Source organism: Geotrypetes seraphini, chromosome 2 (genome assembly GCF_902459505.1).
Source record: "Geotrypetes seraphini chromosome 2, aGeoSer1.1, whole genome shotgun sequence".
In the NCBI taxonomy this organism is placed as follows: Eukaryota; Metazoa; Chordata; class Amphibia; order Gymnophiona; family Dermophiidae; genus Geotrypetes; species Geotrypetes seraphini.
The window spans coordinates 118,113,374-118,135,950 of record NC_047085.1 but is presented as its reverse complement, the minus strand read 5'-3'; the positions used below and the strand labels follow the sequence as shown (position 1 = coordinate 118,135,950).

The 22,577-nt window shown below is 44.7% G+C and overlaps 1 protein-coding gene across 2 annotated transcripts in view; it reads left to right on the top strand.

Moving 5' to 3' along the window:
- Positions 1 to 22,577, top strand: part of RP1 (RP1 axonemal microtubule associated) — a 627,806-nt gene that overhangs the window by 156,794 nt on the left and 448,435 nt on the right. For both annotated transcript variants that reach the window (XM_033933654.1, XM_033933653.1), the window contains exons 4-9: positions 227 to 390; positions 8,469 to 8,555; positions 12,520 to 12,652; positions 14,737 to 14,888; positions 17,201 to 17,279; positions 20,242 to 20,317. In XM_033933654.1, the coding sequence (XP_033789545.1) occupies positions 227 to 390; positions 8,469 to 8,555; positions 12,520 to 12,652; positions 14,737 to 14,888; positions 17,201 to 17,279; positions 20,242 to 20,317 (691 nt within the window). The remainder of the gene's footprint in view (positions 1 to 226; positions 391 to 8,468; positions 8,556 to 12,519; positions 12,653 to 14,736; positions 14,889 to 17,200; positions 17,280 to 20,241; positions 20,318 to 22,577) is intronic.

The following is a 22,577-nucleotide window of genomic DNA, read 5'->3' as shown; positions in this document are numbered from 1 at the left end:
ACTTGGTATTCCTAGCAGTATTTATTACACAATTTGATCATTACTATAGGCTTTTATATAAACTAGATTAGAGTTTGATTTATAAGGGAACTACTGATTATGTACCCATAAACATTTTCAAACCATCCAAAACTTTTAATACAATGTTCTCTTCCTAATATGTTGCTGGACAATAACAAGGTTAAAATTAAGGTTTTATATTCTTCGAATGTTTCTGAATTTATAGCAGGAAAGTGGAAGGTAACAATCTTTACCAATGAAGAGCCATCTGCAGGCACTAGCTCACAAGTTTACATCACCTTGTATGGACGTCAAAGAAATTCAGGCCCAGTCTGTCTTGATGGACATGATGAGGATGTATTTCAGAGTGGCCAAGAAAATACCTTTACTGTAAGTATAATAGTGACAGTAACAAAACAGAACTCTTTCAGGCATTTACCCTTATATGATAACTTGAACCCTTATAGTAGAAGTCACTGGTGCCATTTTGAACCCAGCACTGGTAGGTGCAAGAGTGACTTAGGAACATAAGAATTGCCACTGCTAGGTCAGACCAGTGGTCCATCGTGCCCAGCAGTCCGCTCACGCGGCGGCCCTCTGGTCAACTCTGAGACTAGCCTTACCTGCGTACGTTCTGGTTCAGCAGGAACTTGTCTAACTTTGTCTTGAATCCCTGGAGGGTGTTTTCCCCTATGACAGACTCCGGAAGAGTGTTCCAGTTTTCTACCACTCTCTGGGTGAAGAAGAACTTCTTCATGTTCGTACGGAATCTATTCCCTTTCAATTTTAGAGAGTGCCTTCTCGTTCACTCTACCTTGGGTGAACAACCAGTCTCTATCTACTAAGTCTATTCCCTTCATTATCTTGAATGTTTCGATAATGTCCCCTCTCAATCTCCTCTTTTCAAGGGAGAAGAGGCCCAGTTTCTCTAATCCATGGGTGTCCAACCTGTGACCCGAGGGCCGCATGTGGCCCAGTGAAGTATTTTGTGTGACCCCGGTCGATGGGGTTGCAGTGTTTTCCTCTGCTGTCCCCAGGTGTTTACCGTCTTGCCAGCTCCTTCCTCTGTGTGTTTGTGCGGCCCCAGAAACATTTTTTTCGGCCAATGCGGCCCAGCAAAGCCAAAAGGTTGGACACCCCTGCTCTAATCTTTCGCTATACGGCAACTCCTCCAGCCTGGGGATTGTTCCTGCTACTTATCCCTAGATCACTAGGGGATTCATGAAGATAGGTCCAGGATGGTCTGTAAAGTAGTGCTTCTTAACCCAATCCTTGAGGTACACCTAGTCCCAATAGGTTTTCAGGATATCCACATGAGATAGATTTACATGGAGGGAGTGCATGCAAATCTATTTCATGCATATAGTGGTGTAACAGGGGTAGGAGGCAAATGAGGCGGTGGCACCCCCTCCTTCTGCACCCCCCCACTCCTTCTCCGTGCCATACTCATTCCCTCCCTCCCCCCGGTACCTCTTTAAATCTTCGGCAGCACGAGCAGCTTCTCTAGCTTGCTGCTTGCGCTGGCGTTAGCTTTCCTTCTGATGTCACTTCCTGGCCCCATAACCCAGAAGTGATTTCAGAGGGGAGCCAAGCTGGCACAAGCAGCAGGCTGGAAAAGTTTCTTGCGCTGATGAAAATTTAAAGAGGTAGAGGAGGGAATAGGGAAGGGAGGACGAGAGTATGGCGTGGGGGGAAGGGGGGACAGAGAAGGGCCAGTGCCTGGGGCCACTGCATGTATACTCATTGTGGACATCCTGAAAGCCTGATGGGGACTAGGTGTGCCTCAAGTACTGGGTTGAGAAGCACTTCTTTAAAGGGTCCCTTCAAGCTGGGGATCTCTTTTTGGGGGGTCTCTTCAAAGGATATATCTTCATAGGGGGAACTGTAAACATATTGAAACTGCACTGGCCCCTTAAATAAGCCTCACTAGGTGCATCAGACCTCATATTAGCAGCCTGATGCTTCCGGGGCCCTGAATTGTGCAGCTTCAGATATTCATTTCCTGCAAGTCTCTAACCTGCAATACTGGTAAAATAAGTTGCAGTAAAAAGCCATGTTTTATCGTAGCTAAGGAATTTCCTCCACTTCCAACACCCCTTAATTACTGAACCATGCTTTCACAAATTCAGGAACTAGTTAGAAGTGCATAGTCTTCTACATTCAAAACATACTTCGGGGTCTTGTAATTTTCCATAGCAAGTTACTGGAATAAACACTGTTCCCTACTAAGGCCCCTTTTATGAAGCAGCGTTAATCTTTTTTTTAATCACCGTCCATGGTGGTATTATCTCCGACGCTCATTGAAATTCTGTGAGTGACGGAGCTTTTACCGCTGTGGCCGGTAAAAAAAAAAAAAAAAGCCTAATGCGGGTTCATAAAAGGGGGTAAAATAAACTCTAAAGAGCAAAAAAAAAGTATTTTAAATGATGGTTAAGTAGTTTTAGCAAGTAAAAGAAATTCAGAGGTATATTACCGTATTTTCGCGGATATAACGCGCGCGTTATACGTGATTTTACGTACCGCGCATACCCCTCGCGCGTTATATGCCTGAGCGCGGTATAGAAAAGTTTTTAAACATAGTTCCCACCCCGCCCGACGCCCGATTCACCCCCCCAGCAGGACCGCTCGCGCTCCCACCCCGAACGACCGCTCGCACGCGCTCCCACCCGCACCCGCATCCACGATCGGAGCAAGAGGGAGCCCAAGCCCTCTTGCCCGGCCGACTCCCCGACGTCCGATACATCCCCCCCCCCCCGGCAGGACCACTCGCACCCCCACCCCGAAGGACCGCCGACTTCCCGACAATATCGGGCCAGGAGGGAGCCCAAACCCTCCTGGCCACGGCGACCCCCTAACCCCACCCCGCACTACATTACGGGCAGGAGGGATCCCAGGCCCTCCTGCCCTCGACGCAAACCCCCCTCCCTCCAACGACCGCCCCCCCCAAGAACCTCCGCCCGTCCCCCAGCCGACCCGCGACCCCCCTGGCCGACCCCCACGACACCCCCACCCGCCTTCCCCGTACCTTTGTGTAGTTGGGCCAGAAGGGAGCCCAAACCCTCCTGGCCACGGCGACCCCCTAACCCCACCCCGCACTACATTACGGGCAGGAGGGATCCCAGGCCCTCCTGCCCTCGACGCAAACCCCCCTCCCTCCAACGACCGCCCCCCCCCAAGAACCTCCGCCCGTCCCCCAGCCGACCCGCGACCCCCCTGGCCGACCCCCCCACCCCCCTTCCCCGTACCTTTGGAAGTTGGCCGGACAGACGGGAGCCAAACCCGCCTGTCCGGCAGGCAGCCAACGAAGAAATGAGGCCGGATTGGCCCATCCGTCCTAAAGCTCCGCCTACTGGTGGGGCCTAAGGCGCGTGGGCCAATCAGAATAGGCCCTGGAGCCTTAGGTCCCACCTGGGGGCGCGGCCTGAGACACATGGTCGGGTTTGGCCCATGTGCCTCAGGCCGCGCCCCCAGGTGGGACCTAAGGCTCCAGGGCCTATTCTGATTGGCCCACGCGCCTTAGGCCCCACCAGTAGGCGGAGCTTTAGGACGGATGGGCCAATCCGGCCTCATTTCTTCGTTGGCTGCCTGCCGGACAGGCGGGTTTGGCTCCCGTCTGTCCGGCCAACTTCCAAAGGTACGGGGAAGGGGGGTGGGGGGGGCGTGGGGGTCGGCCAGGGGGGTCGCGGGTCGGCTGGGGGACGGGCGGAGGTTCTTGGGGGGGGCGGTCGTTGGAGGGAGGGGGGTTTGCGTCGAGGGCAGGAGGGCCTGGGATCCCTCCTGCCCGTAATGTAGTGCGGGGTGGGGTTAGGGGGTCGCTGTGGCCAGGAGGGTTTGGGCTCCCTCCTGGCCCGATATTGTTGGGGAGTCGGCGGTCCTTCGGGGTGAGGGTGCGAGTGGTCCTGCCGGGGGGGGGATGTATCGGACGTCGGGGGGGGGGCATCAGGCTTTCAGGATGGGGACAGACCTTCAAGGGGGGACAGGACTTCAAGGGGGGACAGTGCACAGAAAGTCAGGGGGGGTGAACGGAGAGTCGGGACAGCGCACGGAAAGTCAGGGCAGTGCACGGAAGTCAGGGGGGGTGAACGGAGAGTCGGGACAGCGCACGGAAAGTCAGGGCGGGCGAAAGGAGCGTCGGGCATCATGCGCGTTATATGCCTGAGCGCGGTATAGAAAAGTTTTGGTACATATCATCGTGATTTCTGCGCGCTATACCCCTGTGCGCGTTTTACACAGGTGCGCGTTATATCCGCGAAAATACGGTACTACTGTATATCACTGGCAGAATTGATCTTCCTCTTTATCTAAGGGCAAAGAAAAAATGATTAAGCATTTTTGAAGCATATGATGATCATGCATGGTAGGGACAGCAGTGGCAGTGGTGACCCAGAAGCTCTCCCATTGGCTTCTGAGCTTGGAAAGAGTTTTGGCCACTGACAGAGGAGTTTATTAGCTGGTAGGTCTTGGGAATTTCCATCAATAAAAAGTAAGGGATGTTTATTCAAATACTGTATATACTCGAATATAGGATGAAATTATTGGGCCAAAAAAATGGCCCAAAAATGGGGGTCTCGTCCTATATTTGGGTCATCACCCAACTCCCTCCACGACTTGATGCAGGTCTCTGATAGGCCAGAGCAGGAGGGATCCCTCCCATCTCCCGTCCCGGCCTGACTGCTACAAATAATTTTTTTTTTACCCCCCTACCCCTACCCCTACCTTTTCAGTTATCCCTGGTGGTCCAGTAGTATATGGGCAAGACCGCGTTCCTGCCCTGCGCACCTCCTTCCTGTCTCGGGGCTCACGGCGCACAGGCACGCAGGAGCAAGCTTCTGGAGCTCCTGCACTGCCCTGCGCCTCTCACTGTTTCACTTATTGCTTCACCAACTTAGTTAAACTGAAAAGAACAAAGTTAAAAACATTTTTTAAAAAGGGGGAGGGAATTCAGTATTTAATACAACTAAAACAGCAATTCCAAAAACTAAAAAAAAAACCCCAAAACAACCCCCACCATTCTTACCCATTCTGTGTGTATTTTTTAATGTGCACTTTCTGTCCCTTTAAATTGCTTTAAATGTGCTTTCTCTATTAATATTTAGTTTTGTTTTTACTAGCTGTTTTATGCCTCTGAAGTAGCCCTTGCGGGCAAAACATGGCCAGTGTTGGGTGCTTATGTATCATAGGGTGTAGCTAATGAAGTATGTGAAGACATGATTTCCTGTTGGGAACTGACATTTATTATTTTGCCATCTTGGATTTAGCAGACTGCCTTGCTGCTTCCTTGGATAAAGTGCAACATGCCATGCTCAAAACTATGCATGTAAGTTGGAAGCATGCATAGTTTTGTGGACAAATGCAAAGTGATGCACATTGGGAAGAATAACCTGAATCACAGTTACTGGATGCTAGGATCTGGGTATCATCGTAGACAATACGATGAAACCTACCGCCCAATGTGCAGCGGCAACCAAAAAAGCAAACAAAATGCTAGGAATTATTTAAAAAGGGATGGTTAACAAGACTAAGAATGTTATAATGCCCCTCTATCGCTCCATGGTGCGACCTCATCTGGAGTATTGCGTTCAATTCTAGTCTCCATATAGTGGTGCTAGAAAAGGTTCAAAGAAGAGCAACCAAGATGATAAAGGGGATGGAACTCCTCTCGTATGAAGAAAGACTTAAACAGTTAGGGCTCTTCAGCTTGGAAAAGAGACGGCTGAGGGGAGATATGATTGAAGTCTATAAAATCCTGAGTGGAGTAGAACGGATACAAGTGGATCGATTTTTTCACTCCGTCAAAAATTACAAAGACTAGGGGACACTCGAAGTTGCAGGGAAATACTTTTAAAACCAAGAGGAGGAAATTTGTTTTCACTCAAATAGTTAAGCTCTGGAATGCGTTTTGCCAGAGGATGTGGTAAGATTGTATAGTGTAGCTGGTTTTAAGAAAGGTTTGGACAATTTCCTGGAGGAAAAGTCCATAGTCTGTTATTGCGAAAGGCATGGGATGCTTGCCCTGGATTGGTAGCATGGAATATTGCTACTCCTTGGGTTTTGGCCAGGTACTAGTAACCTGGATTGACCACCATGAGAACGGGCTGCTGGGCTTGATAGACCTTTAGTCTGAACCAGTAAGGCTATTCTTGTGTTCTTATGTCCCGAACTAACACATTACCTTACAGAAAAATGTGTAGTAAATGCTGCTTTCTTATGCACTTAATCCGAAAAAGAGACTGCAGGACTGGTGTAATTGATGCAGGGACTTTATTTTGGTCAGCTTTGTACTGAGATGCACCACTTTCAGGTCAGCTGTTTCACAAGCTTCGGAAACTTTTGTACGTTGTTGTGCTCCACATCGTTCATCAACAAAGATGTGTTGATCGAAACACGGACCGTACTGGGTCCTTGTTTCCAAACAAAGGTGGACCACTATAAAACAACATTTTTCTGACAAAAATAAAGTTCCTGCATCAAGTACATCAGTCCTGCAGTCTCTTTTTTGGATTTCATTGTTTGACACTCACTGCAGACTCGTTGGAGTTCTTTTGTTCTTATGCAGTTATAATATTTCACTTTAAATTTTCAAGTCAACAGGACTTTGCAATTTCAGAAGGCTCTTTCCAGCTTCACAGTAAATTAATTTGAAATTGACTTGTTTTTAAAAATTGTTGCCTGAGCAGGGGATGCTTTTTTGTAGGAAAGTTACCAGATTGACCTGGCTGGAAAGCAGTTCTATTTATATTTAGAAGACGTTCAGCACTTGCAGTTGTAGTACACCACTGTCCTTCCAGTAATACGAGCCCTTCTCTGGGAGAGCAGACTTGTGGGTGAGAGTTGCCTGTGAAATCTTTGGTCTCTGCGGAAACTGTCAAGAGCAGTTCTCTGTATTTCAAATTGTGATGGTGATTTTAGTGAGGCAGGACCCTGTTCATAAGCAACTCATTTCACCAGATATGTTCAGATGGTACGGTCCTTCATTCACTATCACAGTGTTTTTCAACCGCTGTTCTGCGGCACACTAGTGTGCCGCGAGATGTTGCCTGGTGTGCCGCAGGGCCGCCATCAGGGCAGTACTACCAGTCCTGCATTCAGGGGCCCGGAGCTGACAGGGGGCCCGAGGCAGGGGCGCCAGTAGCTCGCCAAGGCAAAGTGAGCCGATCACCCAGGACTCACTTTGTCTTGGCGATCTAATCTATCGAGCCGATAAGTCTTCTTCTCCCCGACGTCAATTCTGCAGTCGGAGAGGAAGTTCGGGCCAGCCAATCGCTGCCTGGCTGGGCGGAACTTCCTCTCCGATTGCAGAATTGACGTCAGGGAGAGCATGCATCAGCGTCGGCTTTGGGGCCTGTTATCCATTGGTGGGTCCTGTTCCCCGATGGCAGCGGCAGTGGAAGTGGCTTGGGGAACGGCAGGGAGAAAGAAAGAAAGGGGGCAGGCAGGGAAACAGAAGGAAAGAAGAGAAACAGAAAAAAAGAAAGAAAGGTCAGGGAGAGAGGAAGAAAAAGTTGGGGGAGGGAATGAGGTGTGGAGGAGAGAAAGCATACAGGCTGATAGAAGGGAAGAAAGATTGGATGCACAGTCAGAAGAAGAAAGTGCAACCAGAAATCACCAGACAAGGTAGGAAAAATGATTTTATTTTAAATTTAGCAAAGTGGAGGCAGTATTACCACAGTTTTCAAAGGAATTTGCCCAAATAACTTAATAGTTAACTGGGTAAATTCCCAGAGATGAAAACTTCCCTTCACTTACTATGCACAGTTCTGAATTTATATCTGCTGTCTATATTTTACAATATGGTCACCGTTTACTAAACCGCAATAGTGGTTTTTAGCGCAGGGAGCCTATGAGCGTCAAGAGCAGCGCTGGGCATTCAGCACAGCTCCCTGCGCTAAAAACTGCTATTGTGGTTTAATAAAAAGGATGGAGGGTATATTTGTCTATTTTTGTATGCTATAAAAACCAAATACAGAGAGAGACTGAGAGCTGTTGACGAAGAGCTACTTGTGTGTCTTTCTTCGATTCCAGCCAGAATATCAGCTTTGTGTTCAGCCAAACAGGCCCAGGTTTCGCACTGAATAAAGTATTTTATAATTTTTCACAATAAAGTAATTATAAAATACTTTCTTTGTGTTTATTTGATTCCTATTCAAGAGAATTACTTTATATATAGTCAATATAGGCACAGAGTTAAATTTTTTTAACATTTTCTAATGGTGGTGTGCCTCGTGATTTTTTTCATGAAACAAGTGTGCCTTTGCCCAAAAAAGGTTGAAAAACACTGCACTATCAACCCATACGAAGATTTGAACTAGTGACTCCAAAGTGAAAGGCTTATAACCCTATACCATTTTCCTTGAAGCAGAGAGTCCTTCAGTGCTTGAGTCTTGCCTTCAATTTCCAGTAAAAGTCATTCCCCATGGCTTGCGCTATACAACACCATAGCACAAAAATATCTTCTCTTTTTTCCACAGATTTACACCGGGGACATCGGAGAGCTCTACAAAATCCGCATTGGGCACAACAACTCCGGACAATCACCCTCCTGGCTCTGTGAACAGGTGACAGTTTAATTCTATCCCTTTGAGAAGTACACTAGTTAGAGGTGATCTTAAAGGCATCTTCAGAGGTTGCCTACATTCTGTTCTTTTTATTCATTTATTGAAATGATCTTTATTGACTCAAGCTATGAACAAGAAAACATTCTGGTCAATATTCAGCCTGGTTAAGTATTGCTGAATATCGGCGGCCGGCCTACAGAGCATGATTTAAATGGATAGGAGCCTTTCTTGTATAATATTTGTATAATTTTATACAAATATTATACAAATAGCAACTAGATTATTTCTATAATAAACACTCACAAGCTTACCCAATATTTCCTTCATATTTACAAAACATTGTAAATGGCACAGTGAAAAATGAAGAATTTTCTTGTGATTTACTCTATCAAACAATTCTTGAAGATTGTCCTCCCTGATTATTTGCTAATGACAAATTAGTAGGAGGGAAGCCCACTCCCTCCTGCCTACAGGGCAGCATGCTGCGAATGATGGGCCTTCTCTCTCCCAATGCATCTAGGGATGCAGTGGGAGGGGTCTAAGGCCCTGATTGGCAATTTCTGCACCTCAACTCTTTTCTTCTCTGACCATCATCTCTAACCTTCACAATTCATCACCCTCCCCCCCCCCAACCCAGCTAATCACTACCAACATGTTTAAGAACCTTCAGGCTATTGACCCTGGCACCCTCTACACCACTGTCTCATCCCTCCCTTCAACTACTATGTCATGCAAGTCTGTCAATGAAGCTGTCTTCTCCTATAAAACCATTCTCTCCTCTGTTCTAGATATCCACACTCCTCCCATTTCACATCCTGTATGGTACGCCAAACCTCAGACCTGGCTAACCTCCAACATCCTCTACCTGTGCTTCTGTGCCCGATCTGCTGAACATCTTTGGCTTAAATCCCACACACGCTGACTTCATACACTTCAGATTCCTGCTGACGGTCTTCCAGTCTGCCCTCTCACTTGCCAAACAAAAATACTATGCCCATTTAACTAACTCTCTTAGCTCTAACCCTCGCTGTTTCTTTGCCACACTAACCTCTCTACTCAAAGTCCCTCACCTCTGATGCCCCCTTCAATTTCTCCCCAGACTAAAATAGCACCTTTGTGTTATACAATCAAACCCCATAAGATAATTTTGCAAGCATATGCACACATAAAAATATGTGCATACTTTTTTTCTTGTGTACAATCAGGAAAATTTCAAAATCAAAGATTTGCACGTACTTCTGTTCTGAAAATTTCTCCATAGAAACTATGCAATATACTGTACATATACACCTGCACATATTTTGGGGGTTAGATTGTATACATACCTGTGGAACACCTCTGATCAGTCTTAGTACACATCCACATGTATAGTCTGTACTTACTTAAATTTACCTCTATATTTGATGTATAATTTTTTGCACATGAAGGAGAAATGCTTTTAAAAATTTCTCTCTTATTTGAGGTAATATGTAGAAAAATCAAAAACATAAAGGAACAAAATAATACAATTTTTAATTGGACTAACAAAGCAGTTTATGATTAACTTTTGAAGGTAAGTAACCCCTTCTTCCTCAGATCAGAAATAAGCAAATGTTGGCAAAATCAGTATATATAAGGAATCATGAAAGCATTTCAGTGGTAGTTAGAGACAAAGAGATAACAAAACAGTTTGGATTTCATTGTAGTGGGAAAGAAAGTCAAGGTCTTTGTTAAGTAGAAGACAGAGAGGTAACAAAACAGTTACAATTCCTTTGTAGTGGGAAAGAAAACCAAGATCTTTGTTAAGAATTATCCTATTGTGTTCTAGATCAGTGGTTCCCAACCCTGTCCTGGAAGACTCCCAGGCCAGTCAGGTTTTCAAGATAACACTAATGAATATGCATGAGAGAGATCTGCATATAATGGAGGTGCCAGGCATGCAAATCTGCTCCATGCATATTCATTAGGGCTATCCTGAAAACCCGACTAGTCTGGGGGGGTCCTCCAGGACAGGGTTGGGAACCACTGTTCTAGAAAACTACCTATGTGTTAGGAGATTGCAAGTAGAAAATGACACGGGGAAAAAATCTGTCCCCATCACCGCCCCGTCCCCGTCCCACCATCCTCTGCACCGCCCCATCACCGCCGTTCCCTTCACCGCCCCATCACCGTCACCGCCATCCCTTTCACCGCCCCGTCACCGCCACTGCCATCCCATTCACCGCCCCGTCACCGTCCCCGCAGCATCCATATAAGCCTTAGTACTGTAATATTTAGCTTATTCCTTTCTTATAAATCAAAGTTCCTGCTGCTGAACTAGAGAAAGAGATGTTCAGCTGGCAGGGCTTTGTTTATAAATTTTTATCAACACAACTAATATACTACTTTATCCTAAAGCAAAAAATAAATAAATAAATAGAATTTTTTTTTTCTACCTTTGTTGTCTGGTTTCTGCTTTCCACATCTTCTCATTCAATTCCTTCCATCCACTGTGTGTCTTCTCTCTGCGTCTTCCATTTGCTGTTTCTGTGCCTCCCCCCAATTGGTCTAGCACCCATCTTCTTCCCTCCGCTCCCCCATAGTCTGGCATCTGTCTTCTTCCCTTCCAGTGTCTTCTCCCCACTCTGTCTTCCACATTTCCCTTCAGGGTCTGTTCCTCTTCACCCTCCTTCAATGTCTGTTCTATTCCTTTCCACCACCACCCTTCCCTCCCTCCTTTACCATCTGTTCCTTTCTATCACCCTTCAGCTCCTCTCGTGTGGCCTATCTTATCTACCTTCCTCCCTCTTATTTTCGTGGTACGTTACAATATAATTTGTGCAAGCCACTGGAGACTGCAAGCTCGGTCCCTGTCCCATCCCCACAAACCTCGCTTCTGTGCTCCTATTTTCCCCATTTCTAATATCTCCTCTATGTATCTGCCATTCCCCCCCTGTGTCCATATACCATCCCCATGGCATGTCCCCTTTATGTCTCTGTCCCTATGCCCCATGCACATAATTTCCCCTCTTTCTGTTACCTTCCTGTGTCCAGATTTCCCTTATCTTCCTCTTCCATATCAGTGTGTCTCTTCTTTTCAAGCCCATCTAGCTTCTTTCCCTCTTTCTTCCCCCCTCCCCTTGCTTCCAGCATCTGGCTCACCCGCCTGTCCTCCCCTTTCTTTCCTGCTGTGGATTTTTCTTTCCCTCTTCATCCCCTTGGCCCAGAATCCTTTTCCCTTTCACTCTATCCTTCCAGTGTGAGCCGGGAACACGCGCGATCGCGCGGTCCTCGCAGCCCCCACTCGTCCGCCCGATCAATCGTAGCATTTAACCAGCTCCCTCCCTTCACCTCACCTTTGTTTGCAGGCTTTCTTTTTCAGTGACCCGCACGCGCGGCTGCTCAGTGTTCAATCTTCTGCTCTGCTGCAACTTCCTGTTTACGGTTGCGTCAGAGCAGAAGATTGAACACTGAGCAGCTGCACATGCGTGGCTATTTGAAAGCATGCGAGTCGCCGAAAAAGAAAGCCTGCAAACTAAGGTGAGGTGAAGGGAGGGAGCTGGCTAAACGCTACGATTGATCAGGCGGGCAGGGGCTGCTGGGACCGTGCGATCCTTGATGCCTCACTGCGGAGACAAGACCATTCACCGCTCCACGGGGCGGTGAATGGCCTTGTCCCCGTCCCTGCAGCGACTGCTATTTTTCTTTCCCCATTTCGGCGGGTTACCCGCGGCTAAACGTGGCTAGCCGCGGGTAACCGCCACTGTGTCATTCTCTAATTGCAAGTACAATTAGATAATGCTCTATGAGGGTCTGAAAGAAATTTTGAAACTGAATATCGTTATTGCTACCTAAGTGGTTAATTCTTCAAAACTTACATTTGACTTCTTTTGGCTTTTATCATATTTACCTTCTCACCTTTTCCCGGATAATTCTATATAAGATGACCAGAAGATGTTGTAATGCATATCTTGCACTCCATAAATGCTTCTGTTTACTGTTGTAGGTACACCTGCAGAACCTTAATTCACAGGAAGAATATTATATTCCAGTCCACAGATGGCTGTCACAGAGTCATGATGATGGTGAAATCTGTAGGGAACTTCCTGTTTTACACCGTGGTCAACCCATTCTCCCAGGTGGGAACACCTATATCTAGCAGTTCATTCCAAGTCTTAGAAATGAGTTTACTCTTTCTTAGTTAACTATGGGCTAGAATCACTAAGCAAACCGATTGGTTTGCGAGCCCTTTGCAACCCGATTTCCCTCCAACCTGATTCACTAACCTCTGTCCCAATTATCCTCCGATCCGTGCATGCAAATGAGGGGGAACGGCATTCAAATGCAGACAGGAAACGATTCACTAAAATAAAAAAAGCAACTCCGACTGGGCTGGCCGATCCAAAGTAAGCGACTGCTGAGGACCAGTCACTGAGGTCCTTTCCGACTGCCCTGCCTTCTGCTGCCGTACTTCTCTGCCCTGATCTCCTTCCCTTCCCCACACTGCGAGCCCATGGTTTTAACCCACGGGTTTAAAGCGGGTTAAAACCACAGGCTCGCTGGGATAGTAAAAGATAAAAAAAAAAAATTGCGGTTCTAGACAGCTCTTAGATATATCTGCAGACTATCTACAGATGGTCTGTGCATGCGTTGGGATCGCTCTCTAGCGATCTGTGCAATGGGTGGGGGGGAGGGGCATGTCAACAATTGCCCCCATTTGCATGCAGGCCTTTTGTGAATTCGGCGGCTTGCATGCAGTCGGGCACGGATCGGACACGGAATCGGGGATTAGTGAATCTAGCCCTATAATTGGTTGTCAGCCATTCTCCTTTCCCTATTGTCTTTTCAAGTTTGAGCCTACACTATTAAGAATGATTAGGTGAAACAGGAAGGGGTGTTGAAATATCTCCATTAGACACTTAAAAATATTTTTTACAATACCCCTTAGAATATAACTACTTCCTAGTTTCTTTCATGGTTTCAATATACCAAAACCTTTTAACCTTTCAGTAAAGCCTCTGCTTTATTTAGAATACTGTAGCATTTGAAAACAATGTAAATTGGTCAAAAGCTTATAACATACTGGTATCCAGTCCACAACATTATTGCAAGCATATGGCTGTGGCTTCATTGCTGGTAATGAGTTTGACATGAAACATTTTGCAATTGTACATAGTCTTATGCATTAAGGGGCAATTCTGTATGGGGCTGCCTAGTTCAAGGTAGCAGGCATGTACATATATGGCGGTATTCTAGTCATTTACACAAAATGATCTATTATAAAATATGAGTAGTAGGAAAATATATGTCATGGTCTTATGGCGTGTTCTTTGCTGGTGGGCATGCATATGGGTGGGCATACCTGGCTAACATCTAGATGTGTCCAGCCAAAATAACTCAGATACAGTGAAAATAATAATAGATAGTAACACTTTCATATAAATTAATACATGATGATTAAAATTGTGTAATGGTAGAACAGCACAACAACAAGTTAAATAGAAGGAAAAAGCCTCAGAAAAGAGCCTTGGCTCTCACCTCCACAAAAAGTGGTTTATTAAAGGTGGTTGAGAGGTCACCTCATTGGCAAAAAACCTTCATCAAAATTGAGAAAACTCTGTGCTTTGCTGTAGAAAACTCAAAAAGATAGGAGAAAAAAATTACTCAACTTATCTTCAGCTGATTGGTACACCAACGGTGGCCAGCGTTTCACAATCTGCTGCCTCAGGGTGTAGCACGACTGATCAGACTTTGAAATGGGACGCTGAATGCGTTTCCTGCATCCTGAGACTTCTTGTAGAGCCTGTGCTGTTCTGACATTACACAATTTGACATCATGCATTAATTTATGTGAAAGTATTACTATATAACACAGTGTTTCCCAACCTTTTTTGTGCTTTGCCCCACCTAAGCCTTTCTAAAATTCTTATGCCCCTTATGTAGCATATACATAATTTTTTATATTTAAAAATTGAATTGTTCACTAAAGAAACTTAAATGACAGGTTTTAGGAAGAAATCACTAGGAAACTGTTGAGCAAACACAGTAAGTAAATTTTCAAAACATATAATGGAGGTGGGGGGTTCCGGCAGGAGGGATTGGGGTTAGCTGAATGATGTCACTGTATGACATTTGTACAAATACTATTGGCAATTCTATATTACATATACAGTACAGATAAAAGTAGCATCATCACATTGAAGATTCTGTTCTTTTATCACAGTGACCAAATATGAAGTACATGTGGTGACAGACGATGTATGGAATGCTGGAACTGAAGCAAATGTCTACATCTGTGTCTACGGAGAAAGGGGTGATTCAGGATCAAGACTACTATTTAGGTCAAATAAAACAAGAAAATTTTTAAAAGGGCAAGTGAGTGGCAAGAAAGTTCTTTTACAGTGTATCATGCTTTAATTCCTCTTCTCAATGTGTAATTAGTATCAGATTAATAACCTAAAGTTCTTATGCAATTAGAGAGTATACAGAGTGCTCATTGTATATGAGGTTTTTAAAAATCATTTTACATTCAGTTATATATGCAAAAAGAGGGGTGGAATCTTTGACATTTTGGGGGGAGGCAACACTTACCTTTATAAAATACTAGCATAAATCCTGCAGAAATCATGGCTTTAACGATAGGGTTACCATATGGCTCCAGAAAAAGGAGGATGGATGGAGACATCCTGGTTTTACCCAGGTATGCTAACAGCTGTTACCACATCCTCTAATAATGAGTTTCCAGAGGTTAACTATTTGTTGACTGAAAAAATATTTCCTCTTCGTAGTTTTAAAAGTATTATCAAGTAATTTAATTGAGTGTCCCCCTAATCTCAGTACTTTTAGCTGTCTAAAAGTGTCAGTAAACTATATAAAAACACTCCAGTAAGTTTCAATCAATATATACCTTGGGTAATTATTAACAATGAAGGAAAAAGGACTCAAGTGGCCATAAGAAACTATCAGACCACTCTCAGGGTTTCCACAGCATTAAAGGGCTACAGTTCAAACAGTGGCATGTAAGGGGGGGAGGCGGCCTGCCCCGGATGCCCTCTTGATGGGGCACCAGCAACCATCCTCCTCTCCATCCCCTTCCTTCCCTACCCCCCACGACCCCTCTTTAACATTCGTGGTGTGAGTAGCAATCTCATCCTGCTGTTCGCGCCAATGTCGGCTCTTCTTCTGACATCACTTCCTGGACCTGTGCCTAGGAAATGATATCAAAGGAAGAGCCGACGCTGGCACAAGCAGCAGGTTGTGGTTATTGCTCACGCCGGGAACGTTAAAGAGGCATGGGCTAAAGGAAGGGGCACGTGTGTGCAGCAGGATGGGGCAGGGAAGGAGTGGATGGGGGTGGGGGAAGGGAAGAGAAGAGGGTGGGGGAGGGGCACCACCACCCCAGGCGCCTCTCACCCTCACTATGCCACTGAGTTCAAATAAACTGTGCCCTGACTACACCATCATAGACATACAAAAAACCTTCATTGTTAATAGAATAGATACAATATCCACAGACATAAATTCGCAGTCAGTAATAACTCTATAGATTGGAGAGCGCTGTTAGTGCCAATTGATCCAGTGCTTTGAAGCAGTGGTGTGTTGAAGCCATGAAATGATGGTCACTGTTGGCAGATCCTAACATTGTCTCCTGGTGGATGCTATTAAAATCTTCTTTCAGATAAACAATTTCATATACATCAGTCTTTAAGAGTTTTTAATGACTGTGAATTTATGTCTGCAGATATTACAGTGCTCCAGGAACCCCCGTGAATTTTGAAAAACCGTGAATGTGGGTTTTCGCCTGTCAAAAGGCAGGGGAGGCAGGAGAGGACATCTGGAGCGCCGGCGGGTGAAGAAAATCACTCGTGGTCTGCTCCGACCGCTTCTTCCTGTAGTAAAGTCGGGCTACACCAATCAGGAGCTGCTTTGACACGCAGCTCCTGATTGGTGTTGGCCGACTTTACTACAGGAAAAGGTGGTTGGAGCAGACTGCAAATGAGCGAGTACGTGATTTGCGAACTGCAAATTCACGGTGGAACATTGTATATCTATCCTTAACAATGAAGGTTTTTTAAAATGTCTATGATGGTGTGGTCAAGACACAGCTTATTTGACCTGTAGTGTTTTAATACTGTGGACACCCCATGAGTGATCTGATAGTTTCTTATGGCCACCTGAGAATTTTTTCCTTCATTGTTAATTACCCAAGCTATATATTGATTGAAACTTTCTGGAGTGTTTTGAACTTTGAATTCTGATATTTATATTTTCTCCAGTCCTTCAATTTTTGTTTTTTATCATACAGTTCAATATTATTGTATTTCAAAATTGATATTATATTGCTGTGAATTTAAACAAGAATTGTACCTCATTTCTGAAATCTAACCTGGGGATCCCCAGCCAGTTGGGTTTTCAGGATATCCACAATGAATATACTTGAGATAGGTTTGCATGCAATGAAGGCTGGGTTGCAAATCCATTTCATGCACAGTCATTACACGAACCTGAAACCTAACTGGGTTGGAGAGACCTACAGATCACAATGATTTTCAGTCATGACCAACCTAGATTATGTTCTAGTTTGGTGACCTAGAAGTAAAAAGATTGCGTATTCTTTTCATTCTGCCAGTTCATTTCACATTGCAGGTAGCAACTTCATAGGTAAATTTAATTTTCATGTTTTGCAGACAGATTCCTTCCAGCTCGAAGCTGTGCAGCTTGGAAATTTGTCTAAGATTGTTATAGGCCATGATGGGCTGGAGGCAGGTAAGAAAGAGGGGTAGAGCTGGTGGGATTTATGCAAGCAGACTTTGTGAATATGAAAGTAGACTTCTTTTCATAGAGAATATAGTGATGGAAGGATAGTAAGGATATAGAGAATATAAATTGTAAGGCAGCAGTGATTTCCGAGTGAGAGTGGGTTGGACTTTTGTCAGGCATTTTGTTAATATTTCTTTATTGTAAACAGTTCATCTTATGAAATAATAAGCTAGCAGTAACATAGCCTTAGGGCTCCTTTTATCAGGGTGCGCTACGGGGGTTAGCGCATCGGACAGTTCATCATGCGCTAACCCCCGCGGCAGCCTCAAATCCTAACACCTCGTCAACGGAGGCGTTAGGTACTAGCGCGGCAGGCGGTTTAACGCGCGGTATTCTGCGTGTTAAACCGCTACCGCACCTTTGTAAAAGGACCCCTTAGTCGCAGGAGCTATTGTAAATTAGAGAATTTTGAGGAGGCTTGCATGGTGTTTCCACATGCAAATAGCAGTGTTTACATGTATAAATGACCGATATATAAACAGCTATTGTAAAAAGCCATTTACTTACATAGATCCACAATATGAACAGTTTTTTTTATGTAAAGTAATTTTTATTCAACCAACTATAGACACAATTAGCACAAAAGTCATTTAAAATTTAGTTATAACACAACACCACTCCAGGTCCCAAACCCCCCCGACCTCCCCCCCCCCCACCCCTTCTAGGCAGCAGCAGCAGCAAGGACAAACATAGCTAAGAAACGCACTGTCCAAAGAGGAATAAAGTTCAAATCAGTCCTCCCAAAGTTGTCGTTGAACATAAGGTGGAAATGTCTGGCTAAAAGGATACCAGCATTGACGGAATAACCGACCCTTTTTTGCTGCCATGTCTTCAATAGCCTTTCTTTCTAATAACATCTGTTGTAGCATTAAAAGTCTCCACTGTGGAAGAGATGGCGGTTGAGGTGAAAGCCACTGGGTAAGAATACATTTCCGGCCCATGAGCACAGTTTTCCGAATAAAAGTCGCACATCCCGGTCTGGGTGGATGGAGACGAATTTGTAACGTGAAAAGAAAACTAGGGTGCATCCTCCAAGAACACCCCCAAAGCCGTGCCACAGTGGTCACCAAGTGGAGCCATGGGTGTGCTTTGTTCGGGTCACAATTGTATCTGTGTATTTCCAGTTTTACGGCAATACATGCATACTTTAAAAATCTGGATGTCAGCATCTCCACTTCCATTGAGACAGATATGTCAGCTAACTGCTGTTTTGCACCTGGAGTATACACCAGTGATTGAGAGGGAAATTGTGTTTACCTCTCTGGTATTTAAACCCACCTTACATTTATTTCAAATAGTTATTTTGCTTAGCTCCTTAATTGGCTTTCCCTGGTGTCCAGTTTTAAAACTAGAGATAAATATATGGAATGTAAGTGCCAAAACTAACACGTGTTGGTTTTAAAAGTAGCCTTTACACATTCAAAACTGATGCTAATCATTTTTTTTTTAAATCTGTCTAGGTGTCTAGACATGTGTTTCCAAGCTTTCTTATTTCTATTTTACAAAAGGCTCTTCATTTAGCGAGCCTTTTATAAAATACTCATGGTATAGTGCACTTTTTGGGTGTTTGCCAGGAGCTGGTGACCTGGATTGGCTACCATGAGGGCAGGCTACTGGGCTACCTGGACCATTGGTCTGACCCAGTAATGCTATTCTTATGTTCTCATGTTATTATCCTGACCAAGTAACCCCAAATCATACCTTGAAGCTGTATATAAAATTGGGATTTACATGCACGATCTAGAACACCAAAAGAAGGAGATCCCAGGAATACCTCACGAGCAAGATTTAAAAAAAAAGAAACTAAACAACACAGCATGTAAACCCTATGATAACTGTATCAACCCCAAACAGATGTAACACTCAACTGCCCTCAGACTCTAGGGGACTCCAAGTTCTTTGAATAAAAAAGAAATTTCAGTTGTGCAGAATCAAAGCATATATTCTTAGCATCAGAAAATGCAAATAAACATTTGCATGGATAAGTCCAAGGCCTCTTATATCATGGCACAAAGGTTGTTGTTTTTTTTGCCATTTCTGGACACAGTTCAGGATAAATCCATGTAATAGACCCCCATGAAAAGTAAATTACACTTGCCTCACTTCCTGTTGGCTTTCTGATAGTCAATGTCTGCTGTCTAAGTGTATAATACTTATTCCTCATAGAGAATCATATACTTTGCTCAAAGTTTGAAAATTATTTAGGCCTGGATTCTAGTCCTACGGCCGTCTAACTAACCAATCAGGATGCACATTTAAAATAAAATAAAAAATCGATGCAGTGAATGGCACCTATGTTAAAGGTGCTATTCGCACACCTACGGAAGTGTCTAGGCACGCCTAAAGATGTCTGAGGCTGGCATGGGCGTGGTTTATGCCAGAATTGGCCTTAGGCATCCTTAGGTGACCCTATGCATTCTGTAGGTACAAGACAGGTGCCTTAAATGTAGGCCTGTAAAATGCTGGCCTCTACATTTAAGACAGCTGTTAAAAACAGCAGTGATTGATACACAATTGGTGGCAGTTTTTAGGCAGTCGCCAATACCGGCACCATTTATAGAATCCAGTCCTTAGTGATCATCTGGTCCAAAAGGTAAAATACTAGTAAAGATTGAAATCCTCTTCTATTAAACTGCGCTAGCGCAGAGAGCCGCACTAAATGCCCCCCGCTGCTCCCGACACTTGTAGAAGAGGGGGTAAATCTTTAAAGCAGTCTTGGGAGATCAGTTTCAAGACTTATTACATAAATGCTTTTACCTGTGGAAAGGAGGCTGGTTGAGTAGGAATAGTATTTCTTAGAACATTAATTTACAGGCCTACAAGCAGCTTGGAGAGTTCAAGAATTACTCCTTTATTTCTATTCCAAAGGTATTGTTTTCACTGTTTTCTTTTTAATAATTATTTTTAGGGAATGGCTGGTTTCTGGATAAGGTTCTAATCAAAGATCCCATAAAAGATATGGAATATACCTTCCTATGTCACAGGTTGGTTCTTTTTGTCTCCCCTTATGCAACCGTGGAATATGTTTTGATAGTATTACTTCTTTAAAAAAATGGAATCCTAACTGTTGCCTGCTATATGTGCAACAGAAGGAGGGATCTACCAGCAAAAGAGGAGATGCCGCCTTCTGTGTTAAATAATTTTGCATGCAACGACTGGATTCTCATAAGCCAGCCAGGTTTGCCCTTCTCCCACTGTCTCTCTCTCTATTGCCATTCTCTTCCCGTGCAGCATATCTCTCTCTTGCCCACTTTTGTCCCTCCTCTTGTGCAGCATATCTCACTCTCTTGCCCCTTCCCCCTGTAGCAATTTTCTCTCTCTCACTGTCTTGCCCCTCTCCTCACCTGTGCAGCATCTCACTCTTTCTCCCTCTCTTGCCTCTCTCCCCATGCAGCATCTTGCTTTCTCTCTCTCCCTCTCTCTTGCCCCTCTCCCCATATGCAGCATTTCTCTCTCTTGACCTTCCCCCATGCAGCATCTCTCTCCCTCTCTCTTGCCCCTCTCACCCTTTTGCAGCATCTCTCTATTATCCCTTTCCTCCCCGTACATCGCTCTCTCTTACCCCCCTCTCTCCGCATGTAGCATATCTCTCTTTCACTCTTTTACCCCTCTCTCCCATGCAGCATCTTGCTCTCTCTCTCTCTCTCTCTCTCTCTCTTGCCTCTCTCCCTCCTGTGCAGCATCTCGCTCTCTTACCCCTCCTGTAGCCTTTACCCAATATCCAGAATGGCTGCAGTGATTTTCCCCAAAGCCTTCCATCTGCCGCGACCCTGAATAGGAAGTCCTGTTAGAAAGGGTTAACAGCCAATTATTGATTTTGAATTTTCCAAATTTAGGCATCATTTACTAAATCGGGGGTGGGGGAGGGGTCTGTGTCTGCCTAGTAGCCATTAAATAGTCAGAGTACTATATAATGAACACAGAGGACTGAGTGACTCAGTCATCAATGTAATTGTCTTACAAGCTAAAGAAGTCATTTGCAAAACTCCTTCATCCTCAGGCTCCACAGAAAAGAAATGTCTCCTAATGCCACTATTACTGCTTATTTTTTCCAAAGTGCTATCAGCAGATACATAATTATAAAGAGAGACACAATCTGTATTCCTTAGAGTTTACAATCTGATATGACTGAATCATTATGCTTGGAAAGGATGGGCATGGAAATTGTTATGGAAGCAGAGGAGGGAAGGTGATCGACACACCTAGGGCCAATAGCAGTACAAAGCAACTTTCCAAAGCAACCACTGAGATCCCAAGGAGAGAGATGACTGACCCTGCTGCCTAGTTGCTCTCTCAAGACCGAAGCAGTCCGCAAATGCTCCTATTTGCATTTCATACCTAGATTATGGCACATCATCCTCCCTATCAGTTAGAACACTAGATGGACTATGGAGCTTCAGGAAGGCCGTGAAAACCTTCCTCTTTACAAACCCAGCACCTTAATGACCTGTGCCCAGAAACTTAGCACCTCCACTATCTGGCCTACTAAACACAAATGCCATTCCTAGTATAACGTAACTGTGCTACCCACCGTCACCTAGATACTGCAGTGAATTATCTTATATTTTGCCATGTCTATATTGTCAACTATGTCATCCACCGTGTTTCCCCGAAAATAAGACACGGTCTTATATTAATTTTAGCTCCAAAAAATGCATTAGGGCTTATTTTCGGGAGATGCCATTTTTTTTCATGTACAACAATCATCTCTTTCTTTCTCTCCTCCACCCCAATTCTTCCTATTTCCTTTCCCCCCCCCCCATGTACAGCATCTTTCTTCCCCTCTCACCCATCCCCTTGTGCACCATCTTTCTATCCCTCCCTCCCATCCCCCTGTGTAGCATAACTCCACTGATCCTCCCATCATGAGACTGACATACCTCCGAGGTATCCAAAAACAGCGGGGGCAGTAGTGCTCTGAATGGAAGATTTCATCAGTGACACGGGTCAATCTTAACTAGGGCTTATTATGGGGGTAGGGCTTATATTAGGAACATCTTTAAAAATCATGCTAGGGCTTATTTTCAGGGTAGGGCTTATTTTGGGGGAAACACATATTGTGAATGCACTCTTGTAACCCGTTCTGGACTCCTGTGGGAGGTTGGGCTAAACAAATATTATCTGCTCCAGCTTCCTCTGAAACTGTATGTGTTCTATCCTCTCCAGAAGTCTCCTTGTCTTCAGCCTTTTTCTTCTGATACTGATTCTCTCAGAAGGGGGAATTGACAATCTTCCTGATACCTC